We start from the raw sequence: 18,952 nt of genomic DNA on the forward strand, positions 1-18,952 counted from the left end.
TCAAAAAGTTCCTGTTGTGATGTCACAAACGAGAAAGTAAAATATAACTACCCCTCACTGCAAGTGAGCTGCTGCTGGAGTGGTGGCTCTACTCTGAGCCCTCCTGTTGGAGCTTCTCAGCTTATAGCAGCCTGAGCAGGGCATGAGCACAGATGAAATATCACACTCCTATGGGTTAGAATGTATGGCTTTTTCTGGAAGGTACTGAAAATGTCAAGAATAAAACAGCTGAAATCGCTGTATGACAAAGGGATTTAGTATAAAGATCCTCATGAATATGTTTGGAATTACACATAGAACTTTTAATGGCTGTAATTTTATTTCAATTAATTTTAGTTGTAAGGCACCAGCCTGTTATTTATCTCACATCTGTGTGAAACAAGCTAGTCAACATGTGTCACACATTTTTGACTACATTAAAGTTGCATACCAGGGTTTTTCCTGCGTTCAAATTTGTCTCCAGCTAATTTTGTGCCGCCCCAGCCTGATTTCACTCTGCCCCCAGCTATATGGATGTTATTTTAACTGCAGTTGCAGCGTTGCGCCGCTACAGGGGCGCTGTTTCAGCAGCAGTGCACCGAAAAGCGCTAAAACCCCTGCAGAAAAAGATCAAAAATTGCTTTTATCGCTAGTTGGTACATATCTATGGTAGGTGCTATTGACATCCTGATTTTCCCCCAGGCTCTTCCATATCAGAGAAGGGCTGTACAGTGCGACGAAAAAAACTAACTGTGCGTGTCTGTCTATTTTTAAACGTAGCACGGGTGCAACATCTTTGAATTACTATCTTCCCCAGAACTTTATTGAACAAAAGTAAATTACGTGTAAGAAAACTGCTTTTTACTGGTGCACAGTGTGGTCATCTGGATGCAGTGGAGGAAAATAAAGGAACCAGCAAAGACACAAAGGCAGAACCGGTCCAAAGTTTGGGATCAAAAGTGCAGCTACACGCAGATTGGCTAATGCTAAAGCTAACGGGTAGCAGTCTCATGATCAAGTGCCGCTCTGGATGAGCTGAATGTTACTATACTCGAGGGTCATGGGTAGAGAGAGAGATCGAAGAAACGACACGGGGAAACGTCTTCATCAGAGCTGCAGCCCAAACTTTATTAACCGTCATTTTTTTTCCTCCCCGCTAACTCTCCACTGACCGAACAGCACCCTCTCTCGGGTGTATCACTCCGCCAGAGACATTCACCAGACACAAACAATATCAAACAATAAATCTCATCCTACACTCTTCCCTCTCTGAAATGTCCTAATTTCAGTCCTAGAAAAACAATAAATCTCATCCTAAAATAAAATGGAGGATCAAAAAAAAAAAAAGAATGCTTTCCAAACAAAGCATGCAACCGTGACATCAGAACCTTTTTTTTCCCAACTCAATTAATACTAGGGTCTCACAGCATCAAACGCTTTGGCCTGCGAACCACACGACCTGAACGAGTTGTGCATGACCCTTGCTGTGCCAGCACCACAAGAGCGGACTGCGCCTCCGAGGGTTCGCATCGTACAGGTACAGATGGGTGAGGAGGAGCCACACCCTGCCCCAGGTCAGGATGTCCAAAGTGTAGGGGAAGGGAACCTGACAATGCAGTATACCGTGGAACAGGGGCGGCGTTAGGCCTGGCTACTTGGGCTCAAGCCCCGAATGTTTTATGAAAAGACTAGTGCGCGTTACGTGTTAAGCCCCGGATCTTCTTCAGTCCTAAATCCGCCCCTGCCGTGGAACACTGTACACAGGTTGTAAACCTTCAGGCTGATCGATGTATGCGTCTGATCCCTTCCAAGTAGATCGGTATGGTTTTAGGCGATCATAGTGAATGACTTTAAGGTCAGGCCCAGGTCGCCTCAAATCCAGTAGCCTGTAAATCCGTCCATCATTGTCTGAGGAAATGACCTGACGAGGCCCCGTCCAGTTTGGTTCCAGTTTCTTTCTCTGTGCTGTGGGATCGTCCATCCACACGAGATCACCACATTCATATGGCTTGAATGTCGTCTGTCTGTCATAATAATACTCATGCCTGAGCCTCTGGTCGCCTCTGAGACATTCACCAGACACAAACAATATCAAACAATAAATCTCATCCTACACTAAAGCTAACGGGTAGCACTCTCACGATCAAGTGGCGCACAGAAAAATATAAGATGATTGTAAAACTAAGAATGACTAAACTCTACAAGCAGATGAAAAGTCCCCACCATCCTGTTTGTTCTGCATCCTGCAGCGCTGTGGGTCAGAACTGCTGCAGATACGAGTCACTTTACTGCTACAAGTCTGCTAGCCTGGCCTGCCAGACTCTTCCTCAGTTTAATTCTGCGCAGAGAAAGGGTCTGGGAACTCTCCTAGTCAAATAACCCCACCCCGTGAGAATTCTAACTGAGCCAATCAGCGTTGAGTATCGTACATCACACACCACAACGCCGAGTTTGTCATAGGCCTTGTTCGAGTTGAGCAGCGCCTCGCCTGGAAACCAGACAAGAGCAGACGGACGCAGCAGGGGGAGTGGCTGAAAGCCGGCCAGATTTCCCTACATGTGTAGCTCGCGGGTGACGATGGATGAAGATATCGCGTTAGCGTTCACACTTGTTTAATTTTCAATTTTATTTCTGGTGCCTGTTAGCAGCTGAAACACATCCTCACGTGCTTGTGGATATCATATATTGTATATGAAGACATGACTGTAACAATAAGTAAAGGTTATCAGCTGTAGGTTTAGTGTGCCAATAGGAAACGTGACAAAAGAAAACTAAACACATTTATCATTATGGCCTATAGTTGTCATCATCAACGTAACATAATTTACTGAATAGAACCAATCAGATCTTAGATCAGGTGAGAGCCAGGCGTTTCCCGTCATCCCCTAGGTCTTGCAGCCGGTGGAGAGCAACGGCAGCACCTTGCTCCAAAATCTGCGGCCGCCTTGATCTCACAAGGTTATCGTTGCCTACGTATGCATGATGTCAGAGCAAGTCGGCATCAAGTCGGACACAAATCTAACCGGCATGCACTGCTCGCAGATCACTGGTGTTCGAATCTGCGCAGAACCGGCTCATCTCGAACAAGGCCATAAACATGGTGACCGAAGTGGAGTTTGCTGCGGCTCGTTCCTATGTTATAAATGATTTGAACATGTCTTTAAAACCACAACAAGTAGAAGCGCTAAAAGCCTTTCTTCTGACCAAAGATGTTTGCGCTGTCGCCAGACTCCATTTTTAATACAGCTAAAAAAAAAACTACAGCGTCGCAGACGTCACACACAGCGACGCGCAGTTTTTCATAAACAACGAAGACAGCGGCAGAGTTCGCTGCGGCTCTTTCCTCTGTTCTAAACGACTCTGATGTCTTTAAAACCACAAGTAGAAGCGCTAAAAGCATTTCTTCTAAAATAAAATAAAAGATGTTTTCGCCATTGCCAGACGCTATTTTTTTTACTACAACTAGAAATCTACCGTGTCGTGCGGTACAGTCGGGATTTCTGTCTTTTTCCTGATTGGTCATTTTTGAGCTGCTTAGTCCCGCTCGTCAAGTGCCTCTCTGCCTGTGAGTTACCAGACTCTTTCTCTGTGCAGAAATAAACAGAGGACGAGTCCGGCAGGCCAGGCCACAGGAGCAGGAAGTACGGCAAGCCGTTGTAGCATATAATCCACAAATGTTTCTATCTTTGAACACAATTTAAACTGGATTATTGCCAACTCGTACATAATAGGCATGCCACCATTACATTTTTGGCAGCAGAAATGAAATGTTATTACCATTTCCAATACAAATGCATGTTAATGAAATGCATTATGTGTCATGTTGACTAAGATGAGTGTTATTAATACAAACCTAAAATGTTACTGAAATGTAGGTCAAATATTAAAAAATATTTTAACCATAAATATCAGATGGGAAAAAGGGAACTAAACACCAATCTAATGCATATTATTGAGCCTTTTATAATAAGAGTCTGTTATTTCAGCCAGATAACGTTGTTGTTTTAGTTCATATTTTTTAGCAGCAAACCAGTTTTGTTTCACTTGAATCGTTGTCAAATGGAACATTCAATTAATCAACAGAAGCTTAGATTAGAGCACTTAATGAAAAAATATTTTGCCTTTAAAGAAGTGAGACTATTGAATGCAGAGAGTATGCATGTGCTGGCGCATGGTCAGGATGGTACCACCTCTGCCTCCATTTGAGCCAGGAAAGACCCTGCATACTGAAATCTCCACCACTGCTTATGCCGTATAGTCAAAACAGCAAAGATACAAGCTTGTTTTAGCACAGAGAACTAGTTATGATAGCAGCAGAGCTTTAGCGAGTCCTTGTCATTGATGTGAAGGTTGAGGCCTTCGCTTTAGTCTGTGTGTTTTTATTTCCCTCCCATACGAGGTCAAGAGGATTAAATGAGCTGCTGTTTGATTGATTGGACTTTCTGACTTTCCTTTGCTCAGACGGAGGATTTTTCAGGCTAAGATGATGAATGCTATTAGGAAAACATCAGCTTATCTACTCTCCTATTTAAACAACCTTGCGAAGATGTGGCAATGAATTAGCAAAGGGTTTAAAGTGCAACAGACTGTCCCGCTAACAATTCATCCATCTGTAGAAAGGAGTTTGGTAACTATAACAGACAAGGCGCACCAGCATATAAATTCAGTCCACAGCAACATTTTGAAAGCATTTTATTGTGAAAAATCTGCAGAGCATTGGCATTTCTCCTGCTTAAAAAAATAAAATATTATGTCCACAAGCATGACTTTGCTTCAGTTCTCCATGCAGCATATGCTGGGGAACGAAGGATGACACCTGAGTGGCAAATATTATGTGGTATGCAGTTTCAGGGGCAGCATGGTTTGGGGTCGTGGCTATTTATAGCTTTGCACATGTGCTTCACTAAGATCTCATAAGCGTCTGAGGCAGGCTGTGTGGGATCAGACTGCACACTGGGTGCACACATGCCACAAAATATCAGGGTTCTCACAAAATTCAGAGATTTCTTTTCCTCATCCCTCCTTTTAATTGAAATCTTCCTTTGATTTTCTTCACATTTCTTTATCTGCAAGCATGTGTGAGAGATTTGCTGACCCGTGTGGTTTTCTGTTCGGTTCCCAGACTTTTTGGACAGGTCACACAAGTCCATTGCAGTTTCGTCACGCTTCCTTTCTATCATCTCTGAGCCTGAATGTTTAGTCACTTATAAACAAATGAAATTGAATGATTTGCCACGCCGTTTGATGATTGTTGGATTACTCGCCTAAACAAGTATTCGGGTTTTAATATTAAAGTTTTAAGCAGAATTTCTCCGTTAAACCCAAAATTAATTTCTTGTTAATGTTTTTTCGTCACTGGTGATGATACATTATACATAATATCAGCAGAAATCTGTTGTTTTCCTACTAATAATTAATACACCTTTCAGCTGACTTATTTATTTCAGCCAGTTAAATCAGAGGAAATGGCTCAGGTGCTAAAGTACAAACCACAGCTGAGGTATGATAATGTCTTTGATAAAGCAGGACTTCACTGCTGAGTTGTTTGTTTGTTCTCAGCTTTTGCAGCTTTTACTTTATAATCAGATATGAAATCATCATTTTTGAAATATTAGACTAATTTTTATGCTTAGAAGATCCTGAAGAGGGCACCACACTGTTAAACTCACTAAGTTTTTATAGGAAGAACATTATTGGTCAGTCCTTCTGCATGAAGGTCAGATTACAGGTGTAGATGTGAGGAAATGTGTTCTTCTAAGCCTGCTCTTGTTGTTTTTGTTGATCCACTTTGACAGCAGCTGGTCGGACTTTTGAAATATTTAGTTTAATTCTTGTTTTCTTGGTTTCAAATATTCTGCAGCCGTGATCGCACAAACCATAAATGGTTCTTAATTTTGATCTCTCGTAACAGTTTTATATATTTTTTAGTAGTTTTAATGTTTCCTCTTCCACCTGATGTTTGAGCAGAATAGTCACCAACCCACTTCCCAACCCTCCGCACGCCGGAGCTATTTTTAGATTAACTAATTGGAAAAATCTACAGAGAATATCATCTCAAGTTTCCATGTTATGATTTAATTGCTTTGGGTTTGTAAAAAAATGTACATTTTATTATGAGATTGTTCATCTTCACGTGCTGAAATAACCACAGAAAACCTCTTTGGAAGGATTTCTAATCCTTTCCTCTTTATCTTTGCAGCATGATTTTTTATCTAACATGTGTTTCCAGTTATTTTTGCTGGTAGCAGTGTTGTGATGTAATTTAAAGGTTTCTCAAAATCGTTAGCACCTTCTTTTGCTTCATAAATGCAACAAAAACATGTTTCTGTGTGATCATCTTCAAAAGCAAAGTTAATGCACCCATATCTGACTTGAATATGTTTTTCTTTTCCTCTGGTTTTACGGGTTTCAGTTAGATAAACACCAAACCGCTTGGAAACTCAAATTAGCAAGTAGCTATGGAAAACCTGACGGGACTCGCTCTGGATGCTTGAAGAGAGAGGGAGTTCCAGCTGCCTCAGTGGCTGTTAGGCACTCAGACGAGATCAGGGAGACTGCTGCAGCTTCCTTTAGCGTTTTAGTCACACGGCAACCTGAACCCCGATCTTCACAAGGTGCTACGGGATGAAGTTCCTGCTTAAGACCGGGAGGGATCACAGAGCACATCTGGTTACTCTCATGTGCTGCATGGGTTAGTATTTACCTCACAGCTTCCTCAAACGATTAGTCATGTCTGCGCTTGTTCATTACCAGAAACAAATCAGAGATCCTAAGAAGTATTTTGTAGTGTAATCTCTAGAGAATATTAGAAAAGACAGGAGGTTATTTGTGTTGTTGGTCCAGTGGACAGGGATTAAGGAAAGCCAACCTGACATTGATGGTGGCATTGTTTTTAGGATAAACTTGAGCTAAAAGATTGAGGTTGCCATTAATGTTTTTGGTCAATGAGTTTTTTATTTGTATTTTTTTGCAATCATCGCCGGATACTCTGAGGAGTTAAGTCTGGTGGACTGGCTCACGGGAAGGCGGTGAAATGAGTCAGAGCTGTGGCGACTGCTGAATCCTAATCCATGGATAAAATAGGTTTTGAAAGAAACTAACAGCAAAATTATCCCAAAGCGGTGAATTAATACAGGCTTCTATCTTTGTTTAGGTAACCATTGGTGGATAGATGAGATTTATTTAGTGAAGAATATATATTTTAATGAATGAGTCCAGTCCTGTGGTTTCACTGATGTCAGAGGCTAGTTGCTATGGAGATTGAAACAAACAAATATGAGAAGGTTGTGTGCAGCATCTGAAAGCTTTTATCAGAAAGTAATGCTGACTTTACATTATAAAGCTTTTATGGCTACTTAAATTAAATTCTACTCCCCAGAGTTCACATATTTCAAAATTATTTCATAAAAAAAATTCCTTCTGGTTTATATTTTTTCTATTAACGAGTTATAAAGTAGAACTTTTTTTTCAAGATTCAAATGCATGTATAGGAATCCCGTTTTTATTGGATTTATGCTTGATTTGCTCTTTGTCATGAAACACATGCATTATTTTTTATTTCTGCAGCCACTTTTTTCATTTTATGCCTGAATTTTGGGTGTGGATGTGTGAGACACAGAAAGCTGTTTGTACCTGTTGTTGCTATGTTATGTAAGGGTGTTTCTGCAGTGTTGCATTTGTGTTTTTTTAGCAATTCTCAATGATTAAACAATTAGGAAAATAGTTAACTTTTGAAAATACATTTTGAATATTTCAAATGAAAGCAAATATTCCATTAGCCATAGAATCATGTCATCTATCCCAGATTGATTTTAGACTACCATTAGACTGACAACCTTAACCCTTTTTAGGGTTAACGCTATAAAATTGCATAAAAGCATTATTGCAACAAATGGTTACATGGCCTGTATTTGATGTAGTGCCTTCTAGAGTCCTGGAACCCCCAAAGCACTCCACAACACAACCATTAACTCATTCACACCCTGGTGGTGATGAGCTACATTGGAGCCACAGCTGCCCTGGGGCACACTGACACCAACAGCAGGAAATGTGGGTTAAGTGGCATGCCCAAGGACACAACGACAGCGACAGACTGAGTGGGGCTTGAACCTGGAACCTTCCAATCACGGGACTACCACTTAACTCCTCTGCCCCGTCGCAGCGAACCTGGTTCTCTTTCTTAACATTCGTTTCGATGTCTCACTATGGGATACGCCCCTCCGCGGATTCCTCAGAAGCACTTATCTCAATACGCCAATCCTGATTGGCCAGTGACCGTGACGTACGCGTCCCCCTGCTACTATAAGTAGCAAGCGTCCCAACGTACGCACTATTCAATCACCTCTTCTCGCTTCGGTGGTCGCTTATCTCTGAGGTAAGTTAGCTCAACTGTTCACAGACGGAGCCTTCTAATATTCTCTCCGTCGCCGAACGTTAACTTACCGTCCTTCTGTCCTGACCTTCACCATAGGCTCGGGGCATAACGAGCAGCTTCACACTCCAGTGCATCTGTTCGTTCTATGCTAACACACCAGTTAGCCAACATGGAAGCCGCTCCTCCCACCAGAGGAGTCGACGGTGCAGGAGCTCGCCTCTGTACCTGTGGGAACAAAATCTCAAGCAAAGACCCGCACAGGGTCTGCTCGAGCTGCCTCGGGCTGGAACACGCCCAGCTGGCATTGGAAGTCCCCGGGTCATGTGAGAGCTGCGCTTGCTTCACCCTGAAGAGCCTTCGCCGGCGGCTAGCGCGCCAAGCTAGCCTGTCGGGGAAGGACCCTTGCCTGCCGGCCCCTGGGCCACCGCCTGGGGACGCCAGCGAACATGTCCTCCCGGAGCCGGAACCGTGTGCCGAACTCAGCTGGGGCTCACAGCTCGAACTGGCCGGTCCGAGCCACCCCGCCGAGGATGTGTTGGAGTTGGACTACGGAGACGACGAGGACACCTCGGAACTCCTCATTTCAGAGGAGGACGACGTCTTTCTCCCCATCGCTCAGGCCTCCATGCCTAGCTTTCCGTCCTCTCCCAGGGATGAAGCGGTTTCTCCGGCCGCCCACCTGGACATGCAGTCAGTCTGCCGACGCGCTGCGACCAGGCTCAACATCCCTTGGCCCACCGTGGTCACTGAGGCTGTCAGATCCCGCTACGAGGGAAAGAAGCTGCCTCAGGCCACGAGGGCGGCAAAGCCCCTCCTCCCCACCTTCCCGGAGCTACTCCAAGAAGTGGGGTCCTCCTGGGACAAACACCCGTTCAGCTCCAGGTCTCCTGTCCAAGGAGCCTCCTCGCTGGACTTCGAAGGGATGGAGACGGCTGGCATGCTTCGCATGCCGCCGATGGAACCGCTGGTTGCAGCCCACCTGCACCCACGGCTCTCGGCGACTTCCTCCAGGCCTCCCGCTCTCCCTGCGAAGGCGGACCGCTTCCAGTCGGCGCTGAACGAGAGAGCGTACAAGGCTGCCGCCATCTCGGTCCGAGCTTTGAATGTCTCCTCCATGCTCTCGGCGTACCAAGCCGAGCTCTGTGAGGACATGAATACGAAGCCGGACCCGGAGGTGCGGGAGGAAATCACCGTACTGACCGACATCTGCCTGCGTGTGCAGCGCTGCGCGGTCCATGCTACGGCTAAAGCTATGGGCATGATGGTGCTTCAAGAACGTGCACGATGGCTGAACCTCACCAACCTCTCTGAGAGAGAGAAGGAGGACATTTTGGACATGCCAATCGTGCCTGAAGGCATTTTCGGCTCTGCCCTGGCATCAATGCAGCAACGGTGTGCGGCTAAAAAGAAAGAGGATGAAGCCCTTCATCTCTGCCTTCCCCGTAAACCCTCACCGGCGCTGCCGGCTCGGCCGAACCTGCCTCAGGCAGCTGCCCGAGCCCAGCCTCAGTTCCGGATCCCAAAGCGCCCGAAGCCTCAAGCTGTCCAACCAGCTCCTTCGGGCTCAGAGCCTCGACCAGTTTGGCCTCAGGGATCCGGCAACCAAGCTGCTCCGCCACCGGGACAATCCACCAGACACGGCGGTCAGCAGGTGAGGAGGAAGAAGTGGGCAGCCTGTCGGAGTTCTTCCCTCCCGACGCTGCAGCTGGCGGTTCCCCGTTCGCCAGCTCCTCCTGTTGGATGTTGCCATGGTGCTTTCTCCCCCCCCTCACGGAACCCCTCCGGCAGAGTTCCCGAGCGGTCCAGGGTGGGGCCAGGACGTGCAGCCGGCGGTGCCGGCTCAAAGCACACGTCACAAGCACTCACATTGTTTTTCACAAACATGTCACGCTCAAGGAGCATTAAAAGGTTCGCTGTCGCATCCAGACAAGATGTCAAGGGCGCAGCAAAAATCAATATAAATGTCACCCATGAGCGGTTCCAGGCGGGGGCGGCGCCACGGGTCGTCCCCGTAAGCCTGGGCCGTCAAAGCACAAAAGCCCCCGCGCATGCGCAGTGGCTGCCACGAGCACCGCTGCCCCACAACCTCTGGAGGGAGCTGGTGCTCCGTGTGTCACGGCTGTGTCACCGCTCTCCACTCACAGGGAGGAATGGACAGCGGTTTCTGCTTCACGTTGGGTGCTGAGAACAATTTCGAGGGGTTACAGTCTCCAATTCGCTTCTGTTCCTCCTCGATTCTCCGGCGTAGTGTTCTCCCACGCCCAGGGGTCGTCAGCTCACATCCTTCAGGGAGAAATCTCCTCCCTGCTGGAGAAGGGAGCGATATGCATTGTGCCTCCCGATCGGTCTCAGAGCGGTTTCTACTCCAGGTACTTCCTGGTCCCGAAGCGGGGAGGGACCGGGATTCGCCCGATCCTGGATCTGAGGGCCCTGAACCGATGCCTCAGAAAGTACAGATTCAAAATGCTCACGCTCTCATCCCTTTTGCGTCTGATTCACCAGAGCAACTGGCTCACCTCAATCGACCTGAGGGACGCATACTTTCATGTTCCCGTGTACCCTCCACACAGGACATTTCTGAGGTTTGCCTTTCAGGGAGTGTGTTACGAATACACCGTGCTCCCATTCGGCCTCTCGCTGAGCCCGAGGGTGTTTGTCAGGTGTACGGAGGCGGCGATCGCCCCTCTGAGAGGGAGGGGCATTCGGCTGGCCACGTATTTAGACGACTGGCTCCTGCTGGCACGGTCCAGAGAGGAGACAGCGTCAAACACGCTGGTTGTGATCCCTCCCTTGTGTGGTCTGGGTTTCAGAATAAACTGGCAGAAAAGCGCTTTGCTCCCCTCCCAGAAAATAACCTTTCTAGGTCTGAATCTGGACTCAGGGGCGTTCACGGCCCGTCTCTCGGCACCGCGCTTGAACGCGCTCTCGTTCTGCCTGGCGCGCTTCCGCCTACACAGTTCGGTGCGGTTTGCGTTATGCCTCAGGCTTTTGGGTCTCATGGCGTCGGCTATTTCAGTGGTACCACTCGGCCGTCTACACATGAGATTCTCAACGCTGGGTGGCTTCTCTGGGTCTCTCTCCAGTACGCCACAGAGCGCGCAGGGTGACGGTCTCTGCAGCGTGCGTCACGGCGCTCCGCTGTTGGCGTCACCCCTCCCTCTTGGCACAGGGGGTGCCTTTGGGGTTGGTTCTCGTGAGGAGAGTGGTCACGACAGATGCGAGCCTGTCAGGTTGGGGGGGGCTCCTGGAGGGTCGCTCTGTCAGGGGTGTGTGGAGCAGAGAGCTCTGGGGGACACACATAAATTATCTGGAACTCCTCACGGTCTTTCTAGCCCTGAGGCGCTTCCTGCCTTTTCTCTCCGGCCATCATGTCCTAGTGAGAACAGACAACACCTTGGCTGTGGCTTATATAAACCACCAGGGGGGGCTGCGCTCCGTGCGGTTACACACGCTGGCACGCAGACTGATCCTATGGTGCAGCAGGCATCTCCTCTCAATCAGAGCCACCCATGTCCCGGGTGTTCTGAATCGGGGGGCGTATCTGTTGTCCAGAGGGACACCCCTGTACGGGGATTGGAGCCTGCATCTAGCAGTGTTGGAACAGATTTGGATCCGGTTCGGCACAGCCGTAGTGGATCTTTTTGCCTCCAAGGAGAATGCTCACTGTCCTCTGCGCGACCGAGACGCTCCACTCGGCGTGGACGCGCTGGCGCACGACTGGCCACGGGGACTGCTTTACGCTTTTCCCCCAGTGGCCCTGATACCACCCACCTTGCTGAGGGTACGAACCCAGCTCCACACTCTCATTCTGGTGGCCCCATACTGGCCAGCTATGCATTGGGTGGCGGACATTTTCCAGCTCCTGGAGGGCCAACCTTGGAAACTTCCGCTTCGCAGGGACCTGGTGTCCCAAGCGGGAGGCTCGATCTTCCACCTTCATCCAGAACGGCTGGCCCTGTGGGCCTGGCCCCTGAGGGGTGCGGGCTAGTGTCAGCAGAGCTGCCCCAGGCGGTCATTCGAACCATTCAGAATGCTAGGGCCCCCTCCACTAGGTCCCTATATGACTGTAAATGGAGGGTGTTTGAAGCCTGGTGTCAGGGCAGGGAGGTCTCACCCTTCCAATGCCCGGTGAACGTCATTCTGTCTTTCCTGCAAGACTTGTTGGATGGGAAGAAGGCTTTCTCCACCATTAAAGTGTACCTAGCAGCCATTTCCTCCCGACACTTGGGTTTTGGGAAGAAACTGGCAGGTCAACACCCCCTGGTGTGTAGCTTCATGAGGGGCGCGCGCAGGCTTCTCCCTGTGTCTCGACCCCTGGTGCCCTCATGGGATCTGTCCTTGGTGCTGTCGGCCCTCTCCGGGCCTCCATTTGAACCTATGGACGGCCTGGACCTTAAGATCCTGTCTCTTAAGGTGGTGCTACTCCTGGCTTTGGTATCTGCAAAGCGAGTTAGTGACTTACAGGCTCTCTCTCTGCACCCATCCTGCACCCAGTTTGCACCCGGTGACATGAAGGTGTCCCTGAAGCCCAACCCTGCCTTTGTGCCTAAGGTGGTGGGCTCCTTTTCTCCTATTATCCTCACAGCTTTCTACCCGCCACCCTTCTCCTCTCCTGAGGAGGAGCGGTGGCACAAGCTGTGTCCGATTCGCGCGCTCAAGGAGTATGTGAATCGGACAAAGAACCTTCGCAGGGGGGACCAGCTTTTTGTGTCATGGGGTGGGCCTCGTAAGGGGAAACCCGTCACAAAGCAGAGGCTTTCCCACTGGATTGTGGAGGCTATTTCTATGGCTTACTCCTGTCAGGGCATTCAGGCTCCTGTTGGGCTCAGGGCCCATTCTACTAGGGGCCTGTCTGCTTCTTGGGCCCTTTTTCGGGGGCTGTCAATCCAGGAGATTTGTGCTGCAGCAAGTTGGGCTTCTCCACTTGCATTTGCACGCTTCTATAAGCTTGATGTTTCGGTCCCTGCAATGACTCACACGATTCTGAGTGTGGGGTCTTTGGCGGGCCAAGACGTATCCCTGTAGGTTGGTGATCGCTGGATAAGCTGTCTGGCAATACGGGAGTCTCCATATCCCATAGTGAGACATCGAAACGAATGTTAAGAAAGAGAACTTTAGGTTACTGTCGTAACCCCGGTTCTCTGAGTAACATGAGTGAGATGTCTCACCAGACAACCCTTCTTGCTGGGCGAAGCGAGAAGAGGTGTTTATCTTGAATAGTGCGTACGTTGGGACGCTTGCTACTTATAGTAGCAGGGGGACGCGTACGTCACGGTCACTGGCCAATCAGGATTGGCGTATTGAGATAAGTGCTTCTGAGGAATCCGCGGAGGGGCGTATCCCATAGTGAGACATCTCACTCATGTTACTCAGAGAACCGGGGTTACGACAGTAACCTAAAGTTTTGCAGAAGAATTGTGAAAAAAACATCTAACAAAAACTCCTTTCTTTTCCAGATGAAAGAGACAGAGTGCAGAAAAAGACGTTTACAAAATGGATAAACCAGCATCTGCTCAAGGTAAGAGCTGAAATAGATTTTGTTTGCTTTGTCTAAATCTATCACTTCAAAGCTTATTTCCAAATCTAATATCTGACCACATAAAACTGCATTTACATTTACACTGAAATGATGCCAAAATAATCATTAAAATTGGCGTCTCCTTTTTTTCCACCACAATTATCAAAGCCATTTTCGCAGCAATGTGTCTGATCAAATCATTTATTGCTTCTTTCCTTAGATGGTCCGAACATGTTAACATTCCTGCTCCAATGTTATTAAAGCTTGTTAAGAACAATTTGGGATGGCATTTGTGGTTGTAGTGTTGCTGTAACAGGTTTCCTTTTGTTGAGTTGGGAATTTGAAACTCTTGCTGTGGATGTTTCATCTGCATTTATTAAAACACTTAAGAAAATAAACGAGCAAGGGCCTGTCTTATCTGTTAACATCTGGGAATGTGATCTGAAAAATGGTTTTCTGTGTTACAAGCATAAATCACGACCATCACTAAAAGACGTTTGTTTATGTTGTCTGTGGGAAGTTGATCAAGCGTTGATTTAACTGTTTTTAAGGTCTAAAAGACATCAGATGAAGTGAAATGCTGTTTTATTTGAGGACTCGATTGTTATGACTGATGTGAAGATTTTCATGGTTTCGATTTTCTTTATGTTATTTCAATTCCTCCGTTTGGCACGAACGTTCCAAAGCTAATGTACTAAAACAAGCGATGCAAGAGCAGACTATTATATCTTTGTACTGGATGCATTTACAGGTGCTGATCATAAAATTAGAATATAATGAGTTCATTTATTTCAGTAAATCCATTCAAAAAGTGAAACTTGTATGTTAGATTCCTTTATTACACACAGTCTGATATATTTCAAATGTTTATTTATTTTAATGTTGATGATTGTAACTGACAACTAATGAAAATCCCAAATTCAGTATCTCAGAAACTAGAATATCAATCTAGACCAATGCAAAGAAAAGGGATTTTAGAAATGTTGGTCAACTGAAAAGTATGAGCATGTGCAGCACTCAAAATTTAGTTGAGGCTCCTTGGGCCTGGAATACTGCAGCATGGAGTCGATCAGTCAGTGGCAATGGTCATGTTGCTCTAATAGTGACCTTCAGCTCTACTGAATTGTTGGGTCTGGTGTGTTGCATCTTCCTCTTTCCAATACCACATAGATTTTCTATGGCCAATCAAGAACAGGGATACCATTGTCCTTAAACCAGTTACTGGTAGCTTTGGCGCTGTGTGCAGTTGCCAAGTCCTGTTGGAAAATTAAATCTGCATCTCCATAAAGTTGGTCAGCAGCAGGAAGCATGAAATGCTCTAAACCTTCCTGGTATGACATGACACCCCAAACCATCACTGGCCCATAGGGCTGTAGCGAAGCCTCGACGAAGTCGACGGCTCGATTCTAAAAATTTGTCGACGTCAGATCCGGAAGTCGACGCACCGCGCCCACTTGTTGCATCCCCAGGAGTTTGTAAGTAGAGGAGGAATCCGCCTGTTTTTCCTCTAGTTCGCCCTCTTCTCCGCCTTCACTAACATCTCCGCCAAATACCGAAGACCCGGAACAACGTCCGTCCACTACTAGATTATTTTCCTGTTTTGCCCCTTCGTCTCCCGGCAACGGACAACAACTTCCGGGGTCAGATGCGCTGCTCCGTGTCTATCGCAGATGTAGAAAATCACCGGGAGCGTTTCTCCCTTCATTAAGGAGCTTCTTTCAGACACTAGGAGAGCTGTTTTGGTGGTAGCAGTCTCTCCTCCGTGCTGGTCTGTTTGCTGCCGGGTGTTTTTGGTTTATTTAAACTTGGTAACTTGAACTTAATGTTGGTAAAGCTACTGTTAGCATTTTCGCTAACAGCTTCTTCCGTTGGGATAAGCTGTTACGTTTTGGTTTAGAGTTCATCTTTTTTGTGTTGCAGATCTCCCTTTTATTACATTTAGAGTGTTGTGGGTTTTCGGTTTAGTGTAAAATATCACCTGAGTTTGGTTTAACCCGTAAGACCACTCGCCTCACGCACATAAGTGACCAAAACAAAGCAGCATGGAGACACTCCATCTTCTACCACCTCTCAGGCAGCAGCCTGCACTCCCAAGTTCTACACGTCACCAGAACATAACCAACCAACACAATAAAAGCAGTGTTATACAAAATGGAAGGCCTGTAGTGTTTATTCTCTTACAGTAAGAATTTATCAATTTTTTTGAGGAATTTATTTGAGATTTTCTGGTTTTTGTTAATTGTGCAATAGAAAAATAATCATTAGATTAATTTTCTAAATAGTCATTAGAATAGTCGACTATTCGATAAAATAATCGTCAGAATAATCGTTTTAAAAATAATCGTTTACCCCCAGCCCTACTGGCCCAATCCCAATACTCGCCCTGCGGTCTTCAGCAGAGTGCACGTGGAGAAAGTGTGCTGTAAGGCTTCGAGTGCGTAGTACACAAGTCTGCAAATAATGGCAGAATTGAGACATTCATTACTGCTTTGTCTAAAAGTTTTAGAGCATCAACTAATTGTTCTAAAATGAACTAATTTCATTAGAAAATATATATTTTCAGAAAAGGAACTTGAGCCTTTTCTCCCGCAGCAATGGATTGTGGATAATACCCTTCACCCAAGTCCGCATCGATGCAGACTTGGGTGAAGTGCGGATCAAGGGTGCAAAAAGGGGCGTGATCAACTTCCACACTTGAGAATCGAGACATCCCACGCACTCGCACCCGTGGTTGGGATCGCGCAACTGAAGGGCGCAAGTGTGGAAGTACGTGTATTGAGATTGGGCCACTGACTGTGGAAACTTTACACTGGACCTCAAGCAACGTGGATTCTGTGCTCTCCTATCTTCCTCCAGACTCTGGAACCTTGGTTTCTAAAGGAAAGGCAAACTTTCATCAGAGAACATGACTTTGGACCACTCAGCAGCAGTCCAGTCCTTTTTGTTTTTAGCCCAGTTGAAATGCAGTTGATGCTTTCTCTTGTTCAAGAGTGGCTTGACACAAGGAATGCGACAGCTGAAACCCATGTCCTGCATAAATTGAAAAAATGTTTTACATGTGTGGTGGCATCAGCTGGCGTAGGCCAGACGATGCTCGCACTGCCCGCTCACTACAGCCACGAATACACCTCATCAACACGCACCAACGCTGTATTGGAGCAGGCGGAGGGAGACTAGGGGTCTTAGCACACCTCTGTTGTCGCTTGGCTTCCCAGGGCTGGAGGCTAGGAGGGCGATCTGGCCGTCTGCTGGGGTCTGGGTGGTGGGTCGCTTTGCTCGGCGTTGGGCGGGGGAGCCTGCTCATCAGCACCCCAGCAGAAAGGGTCAAACTCTGGTAACCGGTGATGGTTGTACCCTTTCTGCAGCAGTACAGGGACCAGAGTGAATAGGGTGTGTATGGGGAGCATGAGTGGGTGTCTGGCGTGCAGTTTTGCAAGTCTTAGGTTGCATGTGAAAGTATGAGCATGAGGGAGGGAGTGTGTGACTGTGTTTGTGAATGACTTTATATGTCAGGTGGGGCCTTTGACTCCTCCCCTCTCCTGGAACTTCTTTTGCTGCTATACATCTTCGCCTCCCCTCCCCCTGTCGCACTTGGTGTGGAGTGTGGTGCCTTGGTCTGCCTGAGTGTTCGTGGCTCCCGGGTCAGGGGCTTTTAATATTTTTGGCGTCTGCCTGATCAATCCCAGTGGCTGCCTGGTGGGATCTGGGTCCCAGGTCGCTGGGTTCCGGGCTCAGCCGGCTTGGGGGTGGGAGGCTGCGGGCGGGCCTGTGGGCTTGTTGCTGATATCCCCTGGGACTCTGCCGGCTGCTGGTTGTGGCCCCCTAGGGCAATCCTCTGCGCCTCTCGAGGGGGGCAGGGGCTTTTCTGGTCGCATTCTCCCTGGGGTCCCTGTGCTCTGGGGCAGCTCCTGAGTCTCTGAGACTTGAAGCTCCTTCCATCTCCTATGCATCTTTGGGGGACAGATCTGTGGCCCCTCACACTCTCTATTGAACGCTCCTAAGGAGAAACCTTACATAAACAAGCGCGTGTATGCACACAGGTGCTCACATGGTGCTCTCATAAGTATGGACTTGGGCACATTCAACACATGTCTTAAGGCTGTGGTTGGCACTAAATGCACTGTGATTTATTATCGTGATTGTTCAGTAAAACAATGTTGATTTTATATTTCCTCATCAAGTTGACGCTGTGATAGCATGCTCCCGTTGTATTGCTGTGTGTCCCTTTTCTTGTTTTTTTTCTCTCCTTCTGCAGGTCTAGAAGCAGACTCTTGTTCATTATCAATTGTTTGTTTTTGTGCCCCCTCCTTTTGTCTCTTCCTTTCTCATTCACCTCTGTCTCCATGTCCGGTCGGAATTACAAGTATTCAGAAAACAACAACAATAAAGTTTTAAGTATCAGGCGTGACATTAAAAGCAGAAGCTTTGATGCTCCACCTGACAGTAAATCTGTAAGGCTTGTCACCAGCATTCAGACATTAATCCTGTTTGCTTCACAGCCAGACAGGACACGGTGGGGAAAAAATGTTTTACAGGAGAAAAAGTAGCAGGTACACAGATGTGCTTCTTTATCTCAGAGGACTGATGTATTTTCTACATTGCAAAGCATGAATTACTGTTGGTCTTGGGTTTTTGTGGTCTTCAAACTGGAATTGCATGACAAAATAAGCTTTAACAAATGCCCTTTAGACCATAATAACTTATGACGCATCAAAGCTGAACACATACAGCATATTCACACAAATACACTTTTGGAAATGTTTAACCCCTTATAGGACACTAGTTTCATGTTGATGTTATCCAGTCCAAGGTGACATGTCCAAATGTTAGAGAGTAAGACTCCAAATCCTGCCGTCTTCAGCTCATCTCTGATCTGGCTCTCTTCCTGAAACAGGTGTATTGAAGCTTTTTCCCCATCGTAAAACTTACGAGGCATTTACTTCAACTAAAGACCACTGCAAATGTTTTATCAAAGCAGTTTGTTGGTTGATTTCCTGTAAAGAGGTTAACTGTTTTACGAAAGACTAAAGTAACATTGGTTTTTGATGCTAGACAAAAATGACCCATTTAGCAGTAACATT

The 18,952-nt window shown here is 46.9% G+C and overlaps 1 protein-coding gene across 33 annotated transcripts in view; it reads left to right on the forward strand.

Moving 5' to 3' along the window:
- Nucleotides 1–18,952, forward strand: part of dst (dystonin) — a 145,719-nt gene that overhangs the window by 17,245 nt on the left and 109,522 nt on the right. For 32 of the 33 annotated variants that reach the window (XM_070542442.1, XM_070542447.1, XM_070542443.1 and 29 more), the window contains one exon: nucleotides 13,810–13,871. In XM_070542442.1, the coding sequence (XP_070398543.1) occupies nucleotides 13,810–13,871 (62 nt within the window). Of the gene's footprint in view, nucleotides 1–6,381; nucleotides 6,671–13,809; nucleotides 13,872–18,952 lie in introns of those variants that run through there. The other variant, XM_070542460.1, reaches the window with a different exon arrangement.

Source organism: Nothobranchius furzeri, chromosome 12, assembly GCF_043380555.1.
Source record: "Nothobranchius furzeri strain GRZ-AD chromosome 12, NfurGRZ-RIMD1, whole genome shotgun sequence".
Lineage (NCBI taxonomy): Eukaryota > Metazoa > Chordata > Actinopteri > Cyprinodontiformes > Nothobranchiidae > Nothobranchius > Nothobranchius furzeri.